Below are 23,468 nucleotides of genomic sequence, written 5' to 3' on the forward strand. Positions count from 1 at the left end.
CTATGTGGTTATCTTGTAAAGTGGGAGACCTTGGTATACACCAGACTCCAGTGCTACATTGTGACAGTCAGAGTGCGATTGCGTTAGAAAGAACCCCTTTTTTCACTCCAAGTCGAAGCACCTAGAGGTCAGGTATGATGTGGTATGGGATATTTTGGTTAGCAAACACATTGAGCTAGTCAAAGTTCACACGGATGAAAACCTAGTGGATGCTCTAACAAAGAGACTAGCCTTAGAGCGGTTCGCACATTGCATAGAGATGATGGGCGTAGGGTGAAGCTGTGATCATGCTTCACATTTGTACATTTGTACATAATAACCTCTACATTCTTTAGCCACTTGGGCCATGTGTTGGCCTTCAAGTGGGAAATTGTAAGGGTTTTAGGCCAAGTGCCCGCCTAAAGGCAATGGCCGGCCACCCATACTCTTATTCATTATTATTATGTCAATAAGGAGATAGAGAGACACACTCTCTAGAGCTCCACCAAAACAACATGTGTATTGTGTTCATCTCCTTCCCCTTCTCTCCTTCCCTCTCTTGCACACCCCATTCTGCAACCTACAGGTCATGGGGTCCTTGAGCATCAAATTGTTGGATGCCGGGGGGGAAGGGGGGGTTGTGTGTGTGGAAGTTTATGAGGATTTTTTGGTGATTTTTTTGAGGTCTTAGGAGGACATCAAGTTGGGCTTTCCACGTGGTAGCAAGGATGAAGCCACATGAGGAAGCAGGGCCGTATAGTGTGGGGTATAAGAGCAAAGACGTGTGTAGTCCATGAACATCCACTTGTGTGTGTGTGTGTGTGTGTGTGTGTGTGTGAGAGAGAGAGAGAGAGAGAGAGAGAGAGAGAGAGAGAGAGAGAGAGAGAGAGAGAGAGAGAGCTCATCCCTTGAGCTTGTGAGCTATGGCGTGCCCACAAGGTGGCGCTCTGGGCGCTGTCCGCGGGCAGCAGGCTACGACACCGGGCAATTTTGGCAACATGGTTGTGTGGCCGAAGGCCGAGGTCGTTGAGCGGTGCTTTGAGCAGGTGATGACATGGCAAATGGTCCGTTAGTGGTCTGTTCACACAGTCGGTCATGCTGGGTGATGGCATGGTAGTAGCACCTGGAGAATGTTTTTGAAGGCAAACTTGACAAGGCACTAGCACTAGCGCTAGTGCCCCTCGTCCTCAACATCTTGAGGGGTGGAATGTGAGAGGGAGTTGATTGGAGACTTCTCGAGCATTGCAAAAGGTGGTCAAATGGAACCTTGAGGAGGTCCAATCAAATGATAAATACTAAAAGGGAGGGGCTCCCCTATAAACCCTTTTTTTGTAATTATTGAGGGCTTTTTTCCTTGTTCTTGAGTAGTTAAGTGAGAGAAGCCTACAATGAGTTTTTGTATGAGCTCGTCGTCTGTGGCATATGAAGGCAGATGTGCACTCTTGCTAAGCAATATGAATCCATTGCCCCCCGTTCTTGGTGTTGTTTCCTCCTTCCTCTGTTTTTTCTCTTGCTCTTTGCGTGTGTCGGTGATGACGATGGAAGTGTGTGCCCGCAGCCCGTTTTGTGGTGCAAAGGAAGTGAAAATCTGAGCGGTGGTATGTGTAGGGTGCATTGAAGCGAGCATTGGCAGTGTGAGTGAGTTAAATGGCAATCTTGCTAGTGTTCGTGTGTTAAGAGGTGTGCAGGCGGTGGTCTGTGAGTGTGAAAACTATCTTTTGATGGTGTTTCTGAGAGGATAGGAGTACAGTGAATGCCCTGAGCAATAGCGAGGCAATCCGTTTGTGTTTCAGGTGTGTTCCCCATTCCCCCTCTCCAATGACTTGGGCAAAAGAGATGCACAAAACCTGTGTGGGAAATCTTGCTAGCGTGTCTGTGTTAAGAGGTATGCAGGCGTTGTTCTGTGAGTGTGAAGTCTATCTTTTCAATGTGTTTCTAAGAGGATAGGGGTGTTGCGAATGCCCTGAGCAATAGCGAGGCAATCCGTTTGTGTTTCGGGTGTGTTCCCCATTCCCCCACTCCAACGACTTGGGCAGAAGAGATGCACAAAACCTGCGTGAGAGAGAGAGAGAGAGAGAGAGAGAGAGAGAGAGAGAGAGAGAGAGAGAGAGAGAGAGAGAGAGAGAGAGAGAGAGAGAGAGAGAGAGAGAGAGAGAGAGAGAGAGAGAGGCAATCTGTTTGTGTTTCGGGTGTGTTCCCCATTCCTCCTCTCCAACTACTTGGGCAGAAGAGATGCACAAAACCTCTGTGTGTGTGTGTGTGTGTGTGTGTGTGTGTGTGAGAGAGAGAGAGAGAGAGAGAGAGAGAGAGAGAGAGAGAGAGAGAGAGAGAGAGAGAGAGAGAGAGAGAGAGACGCCTCAACAAAGCCATTGGTGAGTATAATGGCAGGTGTGAGATGCGGTGCCATTGTAAGAGTATTTAGCAGCAAACGACAAGCTGATAAGGTTTTGTAGGAGCGAGAGGAGTTAAAGATATGGTTTAGGAGGAGCAAGAGGAGATGAAGATATGGTTGAGAAGGAAATACCGTAGACACCAGGAGAGAGAAATAGAAGAGCTTGCTTTGAAGCCACATCTAATAAAGAGTAAAAATTCCTCCCTCTCTCTCTCTCTCTCTCTCTCTCTCTCTCTCTCTCTCTCGCCTCTCCCAAACCCAAGTCTGGATATGCTGACACGGGGCTGAAGTTTTATTTTTCCATTATAGTGTAGTATAGATAGGGCCCCACCTCTAAGAGCTTCTCTCTCTCTCTCTCTCTCTCTCTCTCTCTCTCTCTCTCTCTCTCTCTCTCTCTCTCTCTACCACTAGGAGTATACATTCTAAAGAGTAATCTTGAAATCTCAAGAAGCATGTACACCATGACTAATGAATGGAAAAGGAGCTTGCAACCACTAGCGGGAAACAAATGAGAAGAGTCCTTGCGAAGTGGAGTAGGGAGACTTATGCAGAAAGAGTGCTCCACCTAGGGTTCCAAGTGCAAGCTCTCTGTCGGCGAGCTTTGGTTTTGAGACCTACAAGGCTGCACTCACACACAATGCTTGTGGTCCACACATACAAAGCCTCAAAGGTGGGGAGAGAGGCATCCCAGCAGACCATCATGATAATAGTTCTAAGAAAACATCTATAATATTCAATCTCTCTGGGGAATAGTACTTGAGCATAAGAGGCATCAATCTTTGCCAACTAAAGGTCTTTGGAATCATATACAAAGGATTGGGGTAAGCATCCTTGACAGTCTTAATAATATTTGCCATTTTTTGCCAATTGGCAATGAATGGATTTCTAATGTTATTATGCAGGCCTCTGAAGTAAAAATCCTCTTCCACAACCAAACCCTAGTTCGATTACGCCACCTGGAACGATATGTTGTATCCAAGAAAACAAGCATGCCGATGATATGGTGGAACATGTAGAAGCCTTTTTGAAACCACTTCATGATTGGGAAAGAGAGCTTCTGGATGCCACTGAAAATCTCTTTTGTCAAACTAGATATTATCAAGAGCACTTGGCTAAAGTAGCTGATATGTATGCACAATTATTCGAAAGAGTGCGCTCGGACTATAGTATATTTTTCTTGTCATATGGTACCCTTTATACTTATTTTTTGACATTTTGTAACTCCTTGTTTCCATATGATCGCGCTCCATCTTGTGAAAATGTAACTCTTCTGCCTTTCCTAATGTAATTCCTCCCATTTTTTCTTTTAAAAAATTGTGAACATCTCCTGGTCCTATAACGGTGGAGAGCCATTTTCAGGCTCTAGTGCATGTGGCTCAAAGAAGGAGAGTGTCAAGAGACAGGAGTGGGGTCAGTTTGGGAATGTAAGCACCACAGGAGCAACAACCATCGCATGGCATGGGAGGAAGGTCAATCTGGAGTGGCGAGTCGAAGCATGGCAACTGGAAAAGTCGAGAGCGAGAGCTGAAGAGGCCGAAGGAGGGAGCTAAACCATCTCTTTTTCTAATCGTTTCAAGAAATGATTGCAAGCTTGGCACAAGATACCCATAGAAAGAGCTATTGTGCTCTCTCTCTCTCTCTCCCCCCCCGGATCATGTGTACTGGCAACCTCTCTCTCTCTCTCTCACACACACACACACATGGTTAATCACAATCCATCTCTCTAATGAAGGATGCTAATTTTAACCCTAATAATTCATTGCAAACTCATTGCAGACAAATACAATGTGGCACTTGTAGGTTGTACATATAAACACCCAAGTCCCCCTTTTGTATAGGCGAAGACGAAGTCACCTCCGTACCACAACCCCATAGACCAAGCACGTAGCTAGCGAGAGCGAGAAACCGAGAACTTGCAAGTAGCCCGTCTTGCAAGCTGAGGTCGTGCACAGTTTTGTCAAAGCGCTATACCTCTTCGTGCTCTCAACCTCCTGCAAGCCTATGTCAACGACCACCTATTGCTTCTCTCAACTATTAATTGGATACCACTGGCTAGGCCCGCATTTGAGTGCCCCATCATAGAAGCCTCCCGCACTTGCTTGCCTCCAGGATAGTTGTATATCATTGCTGCAAAACCCTTAAGATTGCAGTCATTGAGCTTCGAAAAGTCACACCTCCTGCATCAAAATGATGAGGAATCGTTAGCATGGTGGGAAACAACTTCAACGGTCTGTGATCTTGTTGGAGAAAAAGAAAACGATTTGAATGTAGTGCACAACGTTTTTCCGTGTCCGTACAGTTGCATAATTTTTTTTCATTAATACATCACCCACACATATCCTCGTTGTGCATTTAGCTTGACATATATGGTGCAGTATTCACAAAATTAGCAATAACAAAACAACACCAACACGTTAATTTGTACATTTTGCAGTATGCTCATTAACATCGCCGATCGATGTGATCTACCCGATTGATGGAGGATGACATCTAGATGTTGAGCTTATAACCTAGCTATGGATTCAGAGGCGCTCCTCTAAAAAGACACACCGTCCCTCCTCTCCACATTTGCATGCGATGGAAAGCTGGGAGAGTCTCTCTCTCTCTCTCTCTCTCTCTCTCTCCAGCTCTTTCCCTTGAGGGCCGCTTGCTTGCGTCTTGGAGGCAGTTGGCCTGTAGCTAATCGGCATGAAATTCGATGATGTATCTATTGATATCATCCTATGCCATGTGGTTTTGGGCTGGCCGTTATTGAGGCAAAACCATCTGATCTGGATGAGAGAGAGAGAGAGAGAGAGAGAGAGAGAGAGAGAGGGACCTTGAAGAGAGATGTAAAGACTCAAAGATGCTACACAACACAGCTGCCAAGCTGCCAAACCAACTGGGATGAGGGTAGCTCTATGCAAGAGAGTATGCCACATGTGGTCAATATAATGGGTGAGGATGCATGTCGCACTGTGTATCCTCTCTCTCTCTCTCTCTCTCTCTCTGCACTTGCACGTCGATCGACAAAATATCCCTTGCAATGGCAACTCAACATGCGAAGGTCTTTGATTAAATACACCCCCACCTTCTCTTCCGTGATATCAGTTCTCGTAGTACTGAACGTACTTTGGGTTGCGGGATCCAGCGCAAGGATGTATCAGGAGCCTCGGGCTGCGGGGTAGTGGGTTGTTGGACCTCATGCAGAGGGTTGTGCTTGTGAGCAAATCCAGCCAAGCTGTCGACAACCAACAACAGCAAATCCATCGTGGCCTAAAGCACATGCATGCAGTGTGGCACTGTGGCATGTAGGAGAGCAACATTGCTGAGTCGAGAGGCTCGTTGCACACAGAGATTGTCATCGGCACGTTATTAGAGAAAATCGTGAGTATGCCAATACCCCAGCATCACCCTCACTCCATCCACTCGTGGCTGCAAGCATTTTCAAGCAGCTCTGGCATGATGCAGCCCGTTAAGCTGGCGCCCAACATGGCCGACCTGGCAGGGATGACCTCCAGCTCCAGGTTCTTGGCGAAGGGAGTTGGCAGACAACCCGGCGGTGTCCCAGCCGTAGTCACCTGGAGGGCATGCATGCAATGGAAGGAGGTGTTGCTATATAACAGCGTGTACATGGCAGCTTCAACAACTATCCTAAATAACTATGGGGCAGGTGGCTTCGAGGAGGCAGAGAAAAGCATGGCATGGTGTCCTGTGAAGCTATTGAGAAGAAGAAGCGACCTGGGACTGCATCGACGTCTAAACAGGGTGATGAACAGGGCGGCAAAGGCTACCATTGCCTGAGTCCGTAATGCCAGCAGCACGCCCAAGTTGGAGATAGGTAGGGTCCAGACTACACGGAGAGGCAGTCACCAGAGGCTGGCATTACGCCCAAGCTGGAGATAGGTAGGGTCCAGACTACACGGAGAGGCAGTCACCAGAGGAACTGGACAAAGCCGCGAGCAATGGATGGGGGAGAGGGAGCCCAAGCAGAGATGCGAAGAGGCAGGTGCAATTTGATTCAAGGCAGGCAAGCTCTGGCTGAGAAGCTTAAGTCTAGTTTAAATGAGACCTAGCCCGCAACTCGAGGCCTCTGTGGGTGCATCGTTTCAATGTTTTGGCAAGGGAGAAAGGAGGACAGCTCGAGGGCTGCAACTCGAGACCTGATGGGGGATGCCACGAGGGCTGCTGGTTGTGCCACGAAGGCCAAAAGTTTGGGAGTAATGGGAGCGCCAAAGCGAGGGGAAGGCCTTGGCTGCAGGCATTTGCAGCCACGTGGAAGGCCACCCCTCTCTCTTTAAAGATAGATATAGATATAGATAGATAGGGCCTTGCGAGCTGATTACAAAGGTAATGAAGAAGTGAGGAAAATGCTAGTGAGAGAAGGGAGAGAAAGGGATGAAGGAGAGTTCGCAATGGCTAGGGCCACAGGCTGCGTTTTTGCATTCCATGACGTGGTCTTCATAATGTCCATCGAGATACAGAGAGTATTAACACACCCCCCCCCCCCCCCCCCCCCCCCCCCCCCAAGGTGGGTTGTTGGCGTTGAGTGGGCTGCCTTGTTTTGCATGAATTGGCCGCCTATAGTGAAGACACCCCACCCCAGTTGGGGATGGTAAATTTTCCTTGTTGCTAACTTTGTGTCCAAAGGCAATGCCAATAACCTAAAAGGTAAATTTTTGTTCATGGATTAATCAGAGGTTTCTAGACTCAAAAAACATATCTTTTGTGTGTATCAGCTCCAAAGCACTATCCCCGCCTTTCGAGACCCCTGTTGCTGCCTTGTGCAACCCCGGACTGGACTTCCCTCGCCTGTGGGACCCCTGCTGCCCTTTCCCCCTTTTTGTGTGACACCTTCTCCCGTAATTTCAATTGATTCCCTTTCTTTTTCAATTAAACTTCAGCTGGTACCCCTACTACTAGAGAAACTTGGAATCTTCCAGAGCCTTCTGGGCGCATCCGTTGCTTGTGTATATATAGTTCTTCCGGCGATATGGCAGGATTCGAGACACCATTTCGACAAGCACAGAGCCAGCAATGAGACGATCCCCCTTCTACGCCTATCCCTTCTCTACCCCGGTTTCCAATCCTTACGCTCGCGATCCATATCGCCCTCAACAGCAGGTATATCGACCATCGCCCCCATCCTCTGCCCCCTCTCCTACCCCCCGCTCTGTCATCAGCATTCCCGTGTTTGATTCCTCGTCACCTTCTCCTCCTCCATCGCCTCCCCAGAGAAAGGCTTCTGGAGTGCCCCTCCTCGACCCCAGTGCTGCTGCTACTCGCATCCAATCTTGCTTCCGTGGTTATGCCATTCGTCAGCGCCGCCCCCTCATTCACCTCCGAACAATTTCTGCGCTGAAAAAACGTCTCGAAGACCTCAAGGACGAGATTGAAAGACCTGGATTCTCGAACAAGGTGAAGTCAGAAGAGAGAGAGCGCCTTAGATTCAGTGAGAGTGTCATGGCCGTCATTCTTCAACTGGACGCCATTGAGGTATGTAGTCGACTTCGATCCTCTTGAATCTGGAGGTTTCTTTGTTGGCCAGTGAGCTTATGCTGTTTTTTTTTACTGTGTGTGTAGGGCTCCATCCCTGATGTTCGGAACCAGAGGAAAGAAGCAACAAAGATGGCCATCAAATTGCAGGATGCCATAGATGCCATCATGTCTTCACAGGAAGAAGTCACTGACTGCAGCAGTTTGCTTGCTGTAAATTTGGAAAGCAATGTCTGCTCCAATGCTACCGATGCACTGCAGAAAACACCTCCCTCCCTTATACATAGGGAGGACCTTGATGCGCGAAGCCTCATTAGCATGATGCAAAATGGCACAGTTTCTATTCAAGAAGAAATTCCTGATGAGGCAGAGGTAGTAAGTCAAGACTTACAAGGAGTTTCGGTGCAAGATGGGCCTGCAGAGATGATGACCAATGTTTTGCAAGAAGAGGCTGTGAAAGCCGTGACCAATTTAGACATTCTTGTGTCTAGGAATGAAGAAGTATGTGCAGCGCAAAATGATTCTGGGGAGTTGATAGATTGTGTAAAATGCGATCCGTCGAGCAGGGCAGCTGTAACCCTCTGCGATGGTAGGGAGGTTATTGGTGTGCCAGCTGTGGGTATTGATGGGGCCTATCCTGCCATGGTGGGCAGAGTTATTGCTCCATGTAAACAAGAAGCAGATCAGGTTATGCAGGAGGAGATGAGGGCTGTGACTGTAGTGGATGATGATGGAGAGATTGCTGTAGATGGCCTTGCTGCCAACAAGGCTCTTAAAGGTATTGATGTCTATGAAGAAAACATCCGGGGCTTGAGGGATTGTGTGTCACTTTCAAGCCCTGGTACTCCATGTGCGAAAGAGGGGTCTGATGCAGTTGATTCTAGTGAAGATCGAACTCCTGTAGTAGAGGAGCTGATGAACACTCAGGAACAGAGCTTAACTGAACAAAGGCAAGATAAACCTCCAGGCGTGCCGCAAGACGGTCTTCAAGACCTTGATGCTTCTGATAATGTACTTCTAAAGAAGCTTTCTGAGGAATGTGGACAGCTGAAATATTTACTGGGAAAGTTGCTTGCCCAAAGCAAAGCGCAAAGTAAGGTAATTAGCGCACTTGGTGATAGGCTTGAGATGCTTGAACAGCAAAAACAGCGCGGTTGCCAGAACAAGGCACAGAGGGAGAAAAGGAAGTTGAGTAAGGGATCTAATCAGCGTGAAAAGTGTTGCAAATATCCATGACATTGTCAGAATGGTCTGAATCTTTTCTACTCATGTATATTAATGACATTGTCAGAACGGTATACTCATGTATACTGAAGAGGCAGAATTTGCAAATTTGGTAGAATGCATACCCTTTCGATAAACGGGGTGACAGTAGGAATTTACTTGTGTAAACTTTTTGTTGGCTATAGCCTTGCGATTGTAATGTGACATAGTTCTCACTATCCACTATCCGGAGCATATGCTCGGGTGAATGTAGAAATTTAGTGCTATAGTTGAAGTGGTCTTTTTTTTTTTCTTGGCAAATTGCACAACTCTGCGTGACATGATAAATTACGACCGTGAGCACTAACAAGGCAGTTGGTTTCATTTGAACCGATGATCCTGGTCACCAAGAATGAACGCTCAAACAACCAAACTAGCTCCTTTGGCCTCGTTGTTTAGTTGAGGTGATAAATTACGTTCGTGAGCGCTAACAGGTCACTTGGTTGCCTTCCAACCGATGATCTTGGTCACCAAGAATGAATGCTCAAACAACCAAACTAGCTCCTTTGGCCTAGGTTGTTTAGTTGAGGTGACATAACATCAATTATTTTCTTTTTTTAGTAACCAGCTCAAACTTGCAAGTGAGTGGCTTGTTATATGGTCTTGAGTTTGTCCATCTCTCTCTCTCTCTCTCTCTCTCTCTCTCTCTCATATACACGTGTTACAACCTGCAAAAGGGTGATGAAAAAGACGTGTCCTAGGGCCTTGAGCTTCTCTCTCTCTCTCTCTCTCTCTCTCTCTCTCTCTCTCTCTCATCCATCTACAACTTATGTTGCAACATGAAAAAGAGCATAAAATTTCAGAAGAAATAAATTACATTACATATAAAATTAATTAATCAAACAAAACATGCAAAGAAAGCGACATGATACTAGTGAAAAAACAAGTGAAAGGGACACGACGGCTTTCAGGGACACGACGGCTTTCAAAAACAATAAGTAAGTGATAAAATTGTTAGGTTGAATTAAATTGATATTAATGTTTGGGAGAGGATTGCCTCAGCTTAGTCTTGAGCTGATTGAATCAAGACTAGATAGCTGCAAACCATGGTAAATGGAAGTAACCAATGAAATATGTGAGTCGTTTAAAAATTTTGAATTTTTTTTGCAAATCTCAAAATTTTTACTGGTATTTTCGGTTTTCTTCTTTGCGAGAAGGAAACGTGATCATCATCCACTTAATAAAAGAGACTTTTTTCGAACGTTAACATTGATTGGAATCAAGCTATAGAATGCAAGAAATGTTAAGCCATGTGAAGTTGTGAAATGTAAGGTGAAATAAAAAGAACTAAAGCTTAACTTTAGCATTCTAAATCAATAGGATGCAAAAAAAACATGTGTTAAATTTACTAAAATTAAGCTTCACTTTAGCATTCTAAAACAATAAAATGCAAAAAAAGTAAAGACATGTTAGGAAGTGAAAAGAAAGGAAAGTTTTTTATTTTTCGAAATTTTTTGTAAACAAACTTAATTATGTTTCTTTCCACAAACAAAAAACACTATTCTCACTTCGATGAATTCACAATATAAATTAATCATTATGTACTTGATGAGCCAAAGGTCGTTTTTGGATTCTTTGACCAAGTGTCTCATCTACAAGTCCAAAGTAAAGCATGTTATCGAAAGCACTTAAAGAAGAATTGTTCCAACACAGACCTTGATTAGATCCATAGAGTGGAGCTTGGGAAAAGCTACGTGTGGCCAGATATAGGACATACGACGCTTGCAGTGGATGGATTGGTGTAATCTGTGGTGCCAAGCACGTCCCAAGGTCTTGCATGGAGATTGATGGAGTCCACTTGAGGCAGGCCATGATCAACGTGATTATCACTATTGCTGACGTTATTGCAAGTATTATAATTGCAATGTAAATATGCACTGTTGATATTGCAGTGCAGCCTGTAAACTAATATGAGTGAAGCCCGCCACTTGTCTATGACCAGCTGACATGCGTGCTACTGCTCCGCCTTTGCAAGAAATTGACCATGATCATTCAATAGCAACTGCCACTAGTGACCTCTCTAGCGTGGCTCATGGTTAGGGAGGTGGAAAATCGGGATATACAATCATGGGCTGGTGAAAGGCTAAGAGCATCCATGGTAGAGTGCATGGTGAAGGGTGTTTGGCAAGGTGCGACTTATGTAAACACACACAAAAATCGTTGAAAGAGCTGCTAAGGTAAGCTATATGCGGAGGACGCCAAAGAGTGCATGGCGGCGGCTTAGGAGAAGTGGAAAGAGATCGGTTGCACGCACCAGGACACAGGATGGAGCTGGGCAGCAAGCCAAGCTATGCAGGCATGCAGACCAGGGGTGGGAAAGCAAAGTCGACTTGCGGAAGCAAGGACGACGTGCAGTAAAAGAGCTGACAAAAAGCCAAAGGATAGGAGAGCACGGGTAGCAAGCGGAGGACGGCCTCAGCAACAATGATATTAGAAAAAGATTGGGGTGGCCATATTTACGGGTCATAACCCAAAGACTAAGGATTGGGCGATTTCAAGGATCGGCTGTAGAACGACCATGAGCAGCAAAGAGAGCACGGGTTGCTCTTATAGAGAGAGAACGAGCTACATAAGGTTGACAACACTGAAAAGAGAAGGAGGTGAGCAATGATTTGGGAGGGAGGCAAGCTCTTGGAAGAGGGGATGAGCCGGAGCAAAAGAAAGAGAGTCAAAGAGCCTTGGCGTTTGCAAAGCAGCGAGTAGAGCGCAAGACAACACCGAGCTTGGGAAACCAGCAAAAATGGATCAACTGCTTTTAGAGGGCGACGTACAGAGCTATTTAAGAAGGAAATGAGCATTCAACTGCAACGTTTTTTTTTGGAGAGTGGAGAGTAGAGAAAAAGAACTGGATGAGAAGACAAAGAATGTACAATTGTTCATCTCTCTTTAAGTTTAAGCTATATCCTGTCTCTTTTGTATGTGTTTTAACACGTATTATCTGTTTGATAGATAGGACATATATTCACAACAACGGACATTTCGATTGAACAATCACGACTTTAGTTGGAAAAAACTACAAGGTCCATTATCTTCATCCAATTTTCCATGCATGTGCGTCTGCTTGGCGTAAACCATAAATTGTATGGGGTAGGGCACGGCTTCTGTTTCTTGTGATTTTTGGAGAGACCAAAGTGCCAACTCTCCACCATACTTTCACATGGCACTTCTGCATGATGGGCACTGTATATTTAACAATTTCACTTTGTGCCTAGCCGCAAAACGAAATGTTTAACTATTTACATTTCTTTTATGTAGCTTGATTCAAACATTGTCCTCCGGCTTGCACAATTGGACGACACCCGTATACGATTACCAAGTCAGTAGTGCATTTCAATTTTTAGTCTATTGATTCTTTTTGTATTTTTTGAGCTTTTCAACGCTTTCTTAAGTTTAGTTTAGCCACATGTTTTCCTCACTAGTGGATGCTCAATGTCGATCATTGAAATCTATATATCAAATAGACATGCCCTTCTTTTCTCACAATCCGGCAATTCAACTTATGTATTGCTTGCTGTACTCAATGCACTATGTTCATTGAGTCTATATATCAAATAGACACACACTTCTTTTCTCAGAGTTCGGTAATTTATCTTATGTATTGCAATACTCAATGCACTCTATACATGTTTATTTTATTACTAGGTGGTTGATGTGAATCTACGTATGTCCTTGTTTGGTAATGCATCTTATATAATGTAGCCCAACATTTTTCTCTGCATAACCATTAATTCATAGCACGAGGGCAACCCTTTATCCCAACATTCTCCTCCTCAAACGTGTTTAGCACTAGGTTATGTGATCAACATCCAAGACTCCTTGCTCCCTCCGATTGTGACAACACATAGACTTTCTCTCTCTCTCTCTCTCTCTCTCTCTCTCTCTCTCTGCCTTGAGTTAAAGACAAATTACTCAACAGATGTCATTGCATACAGACAAGCGGAGATGTTTAGTTTATAGGAAGATTTATATATGATGGTTGTAGCTCTTGGTGCTTTAGTTCATTTTAGCTCTCTCTCTCTCTCTCTCTCTCTCTCTCTCTCTCTCTCTCTCAAAATAGGCATTGAGTTAATGATTAATTATTAAAAAAATGTCATTGAATATAGACCTTCAAAGGTTAAAATTTACCCCTTCCACATACTCCTTCCTCATCTCTCTCTCTAGAGTAATTGTTATGTGAGTTCTGAGTCTTATTGTATCAAGTCTTGAGTTGGATAGATCTTTCTACAACAATTGTGAATGCAAAAAAATAAGAAGAGGAAATTGGAATAACCTTTCTATCATTGTAGCGTGGTAGACTGGTTATTGCTCTTGAGTAGTAAGTCTTGAGTTCAACACTTGTCACATTAATGTCTTAGGTCTCTTGGGGTTGTTCCTATAATAGTACAACTTTGCTTCTTGTGTGTGTGTGTGTGTGTGAGTGTGAGAGTGAGAGAGAGAGAGAGAGAGAGAGAGAGAGAGAGAGAGAGAGAGGAGGAGGAGGACGAGGAGGAAAACATGGAATAACAACTCTATCACCAATTGTAGTAGGTTGGTCATCTCCATTTCTCTCGTTGGAAAGAATTTTGAGGTCCCTTGGGATTTTTTCTATGATGTTAAAAGGTAAGCTTCCCATAAGTGTAAGTGTAAGTGTGTGTGTGTGTGTGTGTGTGTGTGTGTGTGTGTGTGTGTGTGTGTGTGAGAGAGAGAGAGAGAGAGAGAGAGAGAGAGAGAGAGAGAGAGAGAGAGAGAATAAATAAAGAAAGAAAACTAGAATAACCTTTCTAACGCGTGGTGTGGTGGATTGGTCATCTTAGTTCCCCTTTGAGTAATAGGTCTTCAATTCAAGACTCATCAATAGATTGTTGAAATCTCTTGGGATTGATCGTCTAGGTCTTGAGTTGATGTTATCTTCTCTCTTTAACTCTCTCTCTCTCTCTCTCTCTCTCTCTCTCTCTCTCTCTCTCTCTCTCTCTCTCCCCCCCTCCCTTTAAGGGGCTCGATGAGGCTATGAACAAGGCTGGATGCGATTGCCTAATGGAAGCGCAGATAGGTCCAAAGAAGCTAAAATAAATGCAATCATGTTGAGCAAAGGAATGCAAAGTAATTTCACCCCCCCCCCCCCCCAAAACCCTTGCTCGACATTATCGCGACTTGCATTATGTGGAATGCCAAGAATCATATCTTCAAAATGCAAGCAAAGGTAACTGAAAAATTCATTGAGTCTTTTATTAGACAATATATCACGTGCATCTTTGGTCCCATAGGTCATATCTGACCTCCAAGGACGATAATAAAATCTCTCTCTCTCTCTCTCTCTCTCTCTCTCTCTCTCTCTCTCTCTCTCCCCAACACACACACACACACTCAAAATAGCACGAGTTCAAGACTAATCAATAAATGTTATCGAGTGTAGACATGTTAAAAAAATTTAGTATGTAGAGAGATTATAGAACGTGTTATATTGATTCAACATAGATTAGCTTTTTCCCGACTACATGTTCCCAATGTTACTTCTAATGCAATGTTTACAACAGTATGGATGATTGACAATTGATCGATAGCTTTGTTGTAGTGTGGACACTATTGCAAGAAATGGGTGACTTTTACCTTGGAATAGAGTCTCAATAGATTGCCTTTTGTGGGTTATAACCCATGAAAAGCCCACAGGTATTGTTTGGAGTTTTGGACTCTTTGAAGCTTCAACATTTAACCTTTGTGGACTTGTATCTTCTACCCGAAGAAGATGCCATTTAGAGTGACGATGGAGTCAAAAGAACAAAGATAGTTGGGTTGCATTATATTGGAGATCAATAGACATATAGAGATGTTTTCCAGTTATCTGTACCCTCTAGTAGAGTATGACAATCATAGCTCAAAGACTTATTTCAAAGAGGAGCTTTGACAACCCCCTTTTGTGACTCAAAAGGGATTACACTACATTAGAAAAATATTTTTTAAGCTCGCAAGCAGCCCAAAGCACCAATGTCTTGAACCTAGAGAGTCCATCAGACGGAGATTAGGAGCATCCCAGATAGAGGGAGATAAAGTAGGCTTTCTCAAACCCTACTACTATACCACTTAAGCTCCTCTTTCCTTTTTCACTAATACTTCTAGATTAAGAAGAGGGCTATCTCATATAAGAGGAGCGATTTAATCAAGTATTGTGTATCACATTTATAAGTCAAAGAAAATATCAATGCTTACATAATGTTTTGATTTTGGTAGCTCTGGTACTTTCTTGAAGAAAATGTTTGGAGTGTTGAATGATTCCACTTGAGTATCACCAATATTGATAACAATATCCACAAGAGTTGTACTTCTCACGGGTGACATCACAACATATAATTTTCCATTAGAGAACACTTGTGCAACATATATATACCAAGGATTCCAAGTGTCTATCCTTGTGCTTTATTGATTGTTACCCCAAAAATACACTATTGAAAATTAATGCCGCTTCATTTGGAACAAAAGCCCCTAAGAGGTCCAACAACAAAGCCTATTATTCGAATAAAGACTCTGTCTCTAATATTTAACTTTGGAATTATCCTTTCCTGAATTACAACAAAGTTATTTCAACTCTACTTGAAACTCGTCCATCATGCACGTTGCCATTGTCAATGTCAAACACCCATTATGAAAAACTATGTTGAAGCATATATGTACAACAACTAAGTGTGCATAGATTTTTGGTAAGCCTCAATACCTTTTTACTTTTTCATATGCATGTTGGAATTCAAGTTAACATATACACCATTTCCTATCATTTCGAGCGCACAACTATTGTATTTTTTCCGTGATTCAATTTCCATCAAGTCCAAACTTTCTAATTTTATATTCATTCGGTGATGGATAATTGCTAATTGGGGCCATGAGCTTCTAGATTGTAACTATCTATTGTTTAGATGTGATCTCTAGCCCCATTGCCTTGTGTTTGAGTTAAAGCCTTCATTCTTGGCTAAGGTATAAAAGCCAATTTTTTCTAAAACAAACTTAAGTTTTGGATAATGAATGTGAGCATATGATTGTTGTTGTCAATGTGTCTTCCCTCTTTCCTCTTTTTCTCTTATCTCCCATATACGGTGTAGCATTGCAATCCCGAGCATAGTTACACATTCATAGGTGAAAGCTCTTCCATTATGTAAGTTTCTTGCGATATTTTGTGATTCCAAGTTTTCCTATCTACTGTTTTGTTTTTTCTTGTATTTCATGAATTACATATCTAAACCAAGTTTTGAGCATAAAATCAAACAGTGCTTTCTTAGAGGATACTATAGAGTGATTGAGGTGTCCTTATCGACCTACTAAAAATAAACTATAGAAAACACGTATGATTTTGTCAAGGAGTTCATAATAGGACCTTTGTTATGGTATGACCTATTCATGACGTAGTAAGTTTAAATGCATTTGAATTGTTGTAGCTATCCCTAATTATCACTCGAGGCTTATTGGAAAGTAGACTAGCTTTTGGTATTTGATGCACACTTGAGATTGGCACTACAGATTAGCAAGATAGACTTGGTTTTTTAGGTAGGTACTCTTGTAGCATCCATGCACTAGGTCGAGTGAGCTACACCCACATATTGAAATATTTGTCTTTGCAGCTCTCGCTTTGCTACTATTGATAGACTGGGTTTTTTGAGAGATTAGGTACCTCTTGTAGCATCCATGCACTTGATTCGAGTCAGCTACATCCCACGGATTGAAATATCTGTGTATATGGTTCTTGCTTTGCTATTGTTGATATGGTGATGGTAGCCCACCCATAGTTGGCTTCGTTGTCGGGGAGACAACTTAAACTAGAGAAAAACCCAATGCAATCACGAGTAAAATTCATTACTTCCTCAAGGCCTCTCTAAAATATTTGTCGTTTTGATTTTGCAGGGTTAGAGGATAAGTTATTGACTGTGTAGGGTACTTGGGAGTAGAGATAGTTACCAAGGACCTTGGTAGTTGTAGGTTGGTTAGAAAAAAGGATGGTGGATGTGCCTTGAAACTTATGATGAGTCAATAAGAATAACACCAAGTTAGGAATGTAGGATTTAGAGTTTTTTTTTTCTTTGATCATATTTTTCTATCTTTTAATCACAATGGGAGTAAGGTAAGTAGAATATCGTCAGTGTTGCATCTGTGCTCAAAAAAACTGAAGGAAATGTAAATTCTGCCAAAGTTGAAAATCAGCGGACCTATTTTCATACGAGAGATGTGGTACTGATTTTTCACAGCTAAGCTCATGTTTACACTCCAAATAGAACTAGGAACATGTGCAAGTGGTAAAGTTGCAGAATTGACATGCACAGGACCACTTAGAAAGTATGTGTGCCTATTTTGTTGCTCACTCGTCTAGGTCGCAACCTCCACTTTTGTGTAGGCAAAGCTACCAAGTTAGGAATCATTTGGACCATGGTATCTTGTAAAAAAGCCGAAATTGGTATAGAATTATTAAAATATGCAAAATAGGGCTACAAATGAGATTCTAAGAACCAAAATTCAAACCCCTTCACCAATGAACCACGGATTGTGTGTACTAATTATGGGTAACCTAAAAAGGAAAAAAAGTCTATGTTTGAGGAATTTAAAATAGGTTCTTCTAAGTACATTTTGTTTTTTTGGAGTACCCTAATCTTTATACATTACATTTGGAAGCTAGAGACCAAAGTTGGAAGCATTTGGAGCTACAGGTTGGGAGAAATTGCTAAAATAGCCTCAAACCTACTGAAATTTGCCAAACTAGAGATAAAATCTAATATGGAGAACCAAACCTAATGAGACTTGATAGAGGAGCGTCAACTCCACTAGAAAAAAGTAAAGGAACAAAAAAAAGGGGTAAAAACCTCAGTAGACCCTAGATAAAATAGGTGCACCTATTTTAGGCAAGAGAAAAACAAAGGAAGTCTGAAGGCTTTAGCTCCTAGTAGGCGAGTGGTTTTAGCCTTGAAGTATAAGTGCTTGTTGAACTTTTGTGGAATCACATAATGTTTTGTGCTAATTTATAGGAGTTGGAGAAATTGGCAAGCAGCTAGCTGGTGATTACTCTCCAGTAAGATTCTTCAACCAAGAGAAGCTGATCACAAGTTTTGCTGCTAATTATAAATGAATAGACATTGAGAATCTTTATGAACTTAAAATATGGTAGAGTGTTAGGAAACCTCAACAATAATGGTAAAAAATGTAGTAGAGCATCAACGGAAGACAGTGTGAAACTAGGGACAAAGATTTCCTACTATCCTCAAAGAAGTACATGAAACATACTCAAATACTAGCTCAAAGATGTCATCAATGTCTTTGGAAATAGATTTAGAGATTAAGGGTTAGAACCCATCCATTACATCTTGAATTTGTTGAGGCTAAATGATCATGGATCATGTATTCACTTAGATGCAAAAGATAAACCTTGTGTAACGATAGATGAACATGAGATAGAATTTGAACAGAAAGTCCAAACCAATATAATGAATTCGAGGGGAACAATGTATGTGATAGTTGAAAACCTAGATATTTTGAACAAATGGGGAAACAAAGCTAAAATTGAGGCCCTTAGTGAGGATATCATGGAAGGACCAAATTCCATAGGGATGTTAGATTACAAGTTAATCAACTCGGGGATTATGAGACGATTGAAAACCAACAATGTAAGATTTGGAGTAAATTGCTCTATAATAAATTTTATGGGTGAAAGACGAAATACTGACAACCCTCACTGTTATCAATATCATATATATCTTTAGGAAGGATGATAAAGCCATGCCCATATTTAGGTTTTGAGATAAGTACAAGAATGGGCTTACATCCATGATGCCAGAAGATATAGAGACCACCTTGTATCAAAGAAATTTTGTGAAGCACTAGAAGCTTACAAAAAAAAGAGTGGGATGCATTGACAATATTCACAATGACTGGGTTCTACCATAACTTGAATGCAAGTCTAAGAGCTAAATAATTTGATACACAAGATTGGGTCAATGGAGGAACCTATGTGACACCTAACGTGAATACAAATGGTGACATAAGAATCTGCAGGTTCAATGAGACACCAACCAAATACCTTGTTTGATGATCATGGAGCAATTAAACCTATAATGAGAAGAACAAGACCAATACATCAAAGGCAAGTACGACGGTATGTGGATTTTCCATTGTACTTCTTCATCCAAAATGGATGAAAAAGTACAATGGAAATGGAGATCTCCACAATCACTTGGCCAAATTTAAACAATTTGTAAGACCTTAGAAAGTCTATGAATTCCATATATGTATGAGGGATTTGGATTAACACTTGAAGGGAAAGCTTTGATGTGGTGTTAAAACATAGAAAATGGGACAATCACCAACCTACCCATGCTAACTAGTAGATTTGTGGTAGCCTTCTCAAAAATAGAAATCATCGTGGCTCACATTTACATCTTCAAGCAAAAAATAGGAGAAATCATATCTAAGGACTTTATGAGCAAGTTTGAACAATATGTTGCATGATCTCGTAGGAGTGAATTACTTGGACAACAAATACTAGTATCGATATTTTTGGAGGGGCTGATCAACAAACACTTCATGCTAGCCTATGCAACATTAGATGCTTTCTTAAGACATCCAATAGATTTAGGGGACAATTGCGATATATATTGCAAGAAACAAGAATGATCAAATGATTGAGCAGACTACAGCCATGCTACCTACACAATTTGGACCAATTATTACAATCTCTACCATTGATAGTTTGAAGAAATTCATGACACTATTACGTAAACTATAGCACAGGTTAAAAATAATCAATGCCTATGAAAGCACAAGGCCAAGGAGAACTTCTTGTTCCATCGTTAGGTCAACCTACGGTCCCCAAACAAAACAACAAATGGTGTTCGATAGAGTCACATCATGAGATACATGCGTGCTATTACAAGCCCAACTATGATGGGAATGTGCAATACATTCCCATGAGACAACAAGAATAGCCTATCTACATGTATCAAACAAACGAGACACAAGGGTATAGACCCACAAGGGCAAACGAAAATTTACAAGAATGAGAAACAAAAAATTTGGGTGAGAGTGTCAAATCTTCTTTGAAAATTTGAAAAGCCAAGAGGTAGAGGTACAAAGAGAGAAAATGAAAACTTAATGCTCAAGTAGAGGATAAATCCCAAGAGATTGTGAAAAAAAAACCCAATCTATGAGTTCATAAAAATAGTAGAGTCTTCAACCAAATTGGGAGGATCTGTCTTCGTAGACAAGATGTATGACATCACTAGAAGCATATCAAGGGGCTTACACACAGGGAAAAACATGAAAAACCAATGGAAAAACTATTCACATTCTAATCTAGCAACAAAACATGAAGCTTTTGTGAGATTGGTTGGTAAAAAAGAATTTGTTCGAATAGTGCTAGGTTTTAAAGAGAGGATGGAAGTAATTCCACCTATAGAAGAAGATTAACCAACACAATTGTGGAGAAAAGTTAGGGGAGTCAATGGGGATTTTTTTTTTTGGCGAGCATTTCATGGTTGCGAGAATTCCAAGAAGATCCTAGAAAGAGAATGTGTGTGTGTGTGTGTGTGTGTGTGTGAGAGAGAGAGAGAGAGAGAGAGAGAGAGAGAGAGAGAGAGAGAGAGAGAGAGAGAGAGAGAGAGAGAGAGAGGGTTGGGAGGAGAGGAAATGCATTTCACAAAGGCCATTGTAATTTGTGGACGGAGAGGCATGTGGATAGATCTTGGATAAAATAAAAATAGATCATATCACACGTAGGATTTTTTTAAAAACAAAACTCATAATGCTCCATTCCATATCCATTGAATAATTAGATCAAAACATAAAAAACATAAACATTCATTATTCATAGAACTCATTACATTTCATATCGATTGCAGTACAATGGCATGTGGATAGATCTTGGATAAAATAAAAATAAATCCTATGAGATGTATGCATTCTTCTCAACTGAACTCATAGTGCTCCATTTTGTACCCATTGTACAATTACTCATTATTCATAGAAACCGTTACATTTCATATCGAGTTCTAGTACAAACAACATCACTTTATATGTTGTATTTGCAATCAACTGCTGGAAGGCCTTGGTTTTGTAGTGTTACTTTCTTATGCGGGTAAGAGATTATTCCCCATGTGCCCTAGCTGCTCCTTTAGTTTCTCTTTATCCTCCTTTATGATGATCCCACTTCTTGTCCAACAATTAATGGCAAATTTACCCTTTTTGGTCAAGATTTGAAACAAGCACATTCTGACCTCCATGCGCATTCGATAAAGGCCATAAATTTCAACTGTTGTATCAACAACGTGCTTGAACCAATTTTGTCCATATGTTGCTTTGCTCTTGGGGATGGCCTCAAGAGCATCTGTTGGCTAGCGGGTCAACAACACAACATAAATCAATTTTGTCCATATATTGCTTTGCTCTTGGGGATGGCCTCAAGAGAGAGCATCTGTTGACTAGTAGGTCAACAACACAACATAACTCAATTTCCGTACCAAAGTCTTATCTTCGCCATTTGACCCCTCAAACCCTATTTTAGGTTTAACCTAAGGTGACCTTAGTATATAAGGTACCTAGGTCATTTTGTAAAGAGAACCTCTATCATAATCATAAGTTTTAAGCTGCCATCGATTGTGTGTGAGAGAGGAAGAGAGAGAGAGCGTGAGCTTCATCCTGGTGCTACTCCCCGCTTGCTCATCACATTGAAGATCCGACTGCACCATTGCGTTAGCCTCAGCAAGAGCTACGTGACAACGCCAAGCATTCCTCGTGGAATGGAGCCAATGCGCTCATGCATCTATAAGCTATTTGTGGTTGTAAGTGTGTCAAATGATGTCTATTTTTTGCGTGCAAGTAGTCATAAGAATCGTAGCGACATAAGCTACACATAGGTACTCATAGATTTCAGTTTTGGGCACTTTCATAATTCTTCTCTATCTTTATACGCGTTTTCCACAGATGGGTTTATAGCAAGGGTTTTGAGTGTAGAGGCTTTGGGACAGGTGTATCCTAGTGAGGGGATGGTGTTCCTATTAAGTATGGAGCCTGATTTACCCTTGTAATTTTCTGTGGTAAAAGCGCACATTTGTAAGGCCCCCATTATGAGGAGAAGCCATCGTGCGTGAAGGAAAATCACTCACCGAAAACCAAAATTTTCACGAACAAGAATCAGGGGCAACTTTAAAGGCCTCAGGGGCGGAGGCCCCCGAGACTTTTTTTTCGCCGGAATATTATGGCCGGACGGCGGCCGGAAAGTGGACGGAAAACAACCGGTCGGTTGGCCGGTGGCCGATAGTCAATGGCCGATGGCCGATGGTCGGAAGTCGATGGCCGGTGGCCGAATTCAATGGCCGGTGGCCGAATTCAAAAGCGGACTTGTCTTCTCAAGGACGGCCACACATGGGCGGATTGGAGGGTCTGATTTGGACTTATTCGCACAAGGGCGGCTACACATGGCTGTCTCTCATAAGAGAGGGCAGCCCTTTTTCCCTATAAAAGGAGGCCATTTTTACACACATTTCATAGTGTGAAGTTGATGCAACAAGGTGAGTGTGAGGTGGTGAGAGTGAAGCAAGGCGGGAGCTCCATTAAGGGTATAATCCCTTTGTAAACTACTTCTTGTTTTGAAGTACTAAAGCCATTGAGTGGCTGCTTTCCTGTGGACGTAGCCCACATTGGGTGAACCACGTATATCGTGTGTACTCTCTCTCTCTCTCTCTCTCTCTACTCTATAATCTCATGTATATAAATCTGTCTCTCTCCATTAAGTAATCTACTCAATTATCTATTTAGCTACGTCTTATTTCCTAACAACTGGTATCAGAGCAAGGTTTGCTCGTAGCTAAATTATCTCAAGGAAAGGATTCCTTGAATTGAGTGGGAGTTATGGCAGAGGAAGGGAAGCTCAAGATTGAGAAGTTCAACAGCAAAAACTACCAACATTGGAAGATGCAGATTGAAGGCTATCTCTACCAGAAGGACCTCTATTTGCCACTAGGCAGTCTTGCGAAGAAGCCCGCAACAATGGCAGATGAAGCATGGATTGTCCTTGATCGAAAGGCACTGGGAACAATCCGATTAAGCTTGGCGTCGACGGTGGCCTTCAATGTTTCGGAGATGAAGACCACGGAGGACTTGATGAAGTCACTTGACGACTTCTACGAGAAACCATCGGCATCCAATAAGGTATTTCTTATGAAGCGCTTCTTCAATCTAAAGATGGCAGAGAACGGTTCAGCTGCAGAACACCTAAATGACTTTAACACAAACATAAGTCAACTTCGATAAGTGAAAATCAGTTTCGATGACAAAGTGCGAGCTCTCCTTATACTATCATCTCTACCAGATAGTTGGGACAGCCTTGTGATGGCTGTAAGTAATTCTATCTCTGGCACAA

The 23,468-nt window shown here is 42.3% G+C and overlaps 2 protein-coding genes across 2 annotated transcripts; one reads left to right on the top strand and one right to left on the bottom strand.

The window, feature by feature from the left end:
• Positions 1-4,492: 4,492 nt before the first annotated feature.
• Positions 4,493-6,615, bottom strand: LOC147457698 (uncharacterized). The gene is made up of 4 exons (XM_086513356.1): positions 6,514-6,615; positions 6,289-6,387; positions 6,145-6,229; positions 4,493-4,548 (listed from the first exon to the last, which is right to left on the bottom strand). The coding sequence occupies exons 1-4, from the start codon at positions 6,613-6,615 to the stop codon at positions 4,493-4,495; spliced, it is 342 nt and encodes a 113-aa protein (XP_086369482.1).
• A 706-nt stretch (positions 6,616-7,321) lies between these two features.
• LOC147457699 (uncharacterized) lies at positions 7,322-9,357 on the top strand. The gene is made up of 2 exons (XM_086512533.1): positions 7,322-7,846; positions 7,934-9,357. The coding sequence occupies exons 1-2, from the start codon at positions 7,388-7,390 to the stop codon at positions 9,080-9,082; spliced, it is 1,608 nt and encodes a 535-aa protein (XP_086368659.1). The 5' UTR covers positions 7,322-7,387; the 3' UTR covers positions 9,083-9,357.
• Positions 9,358-23,468: the final 14,111 nt, after the last annotated feature.

The sequence above is a fragment of the Adiantum capillus-veneris genome, chromosome 5 (assembly GCF_014529385.1).
Source record: "Adiantum capillus-veneris isolate H3 chromosome 5, ASM1452938v2, whole genome shotgun sequence".
Classification (NCBI taxonomy): domain Eukaryota; kingdom Viridiplantae; phylum Streptophyta; class Polypodiopsida; order Polypodiales; family Pteridaceae; genus Adiantum; species Adiantum capillus-veneris.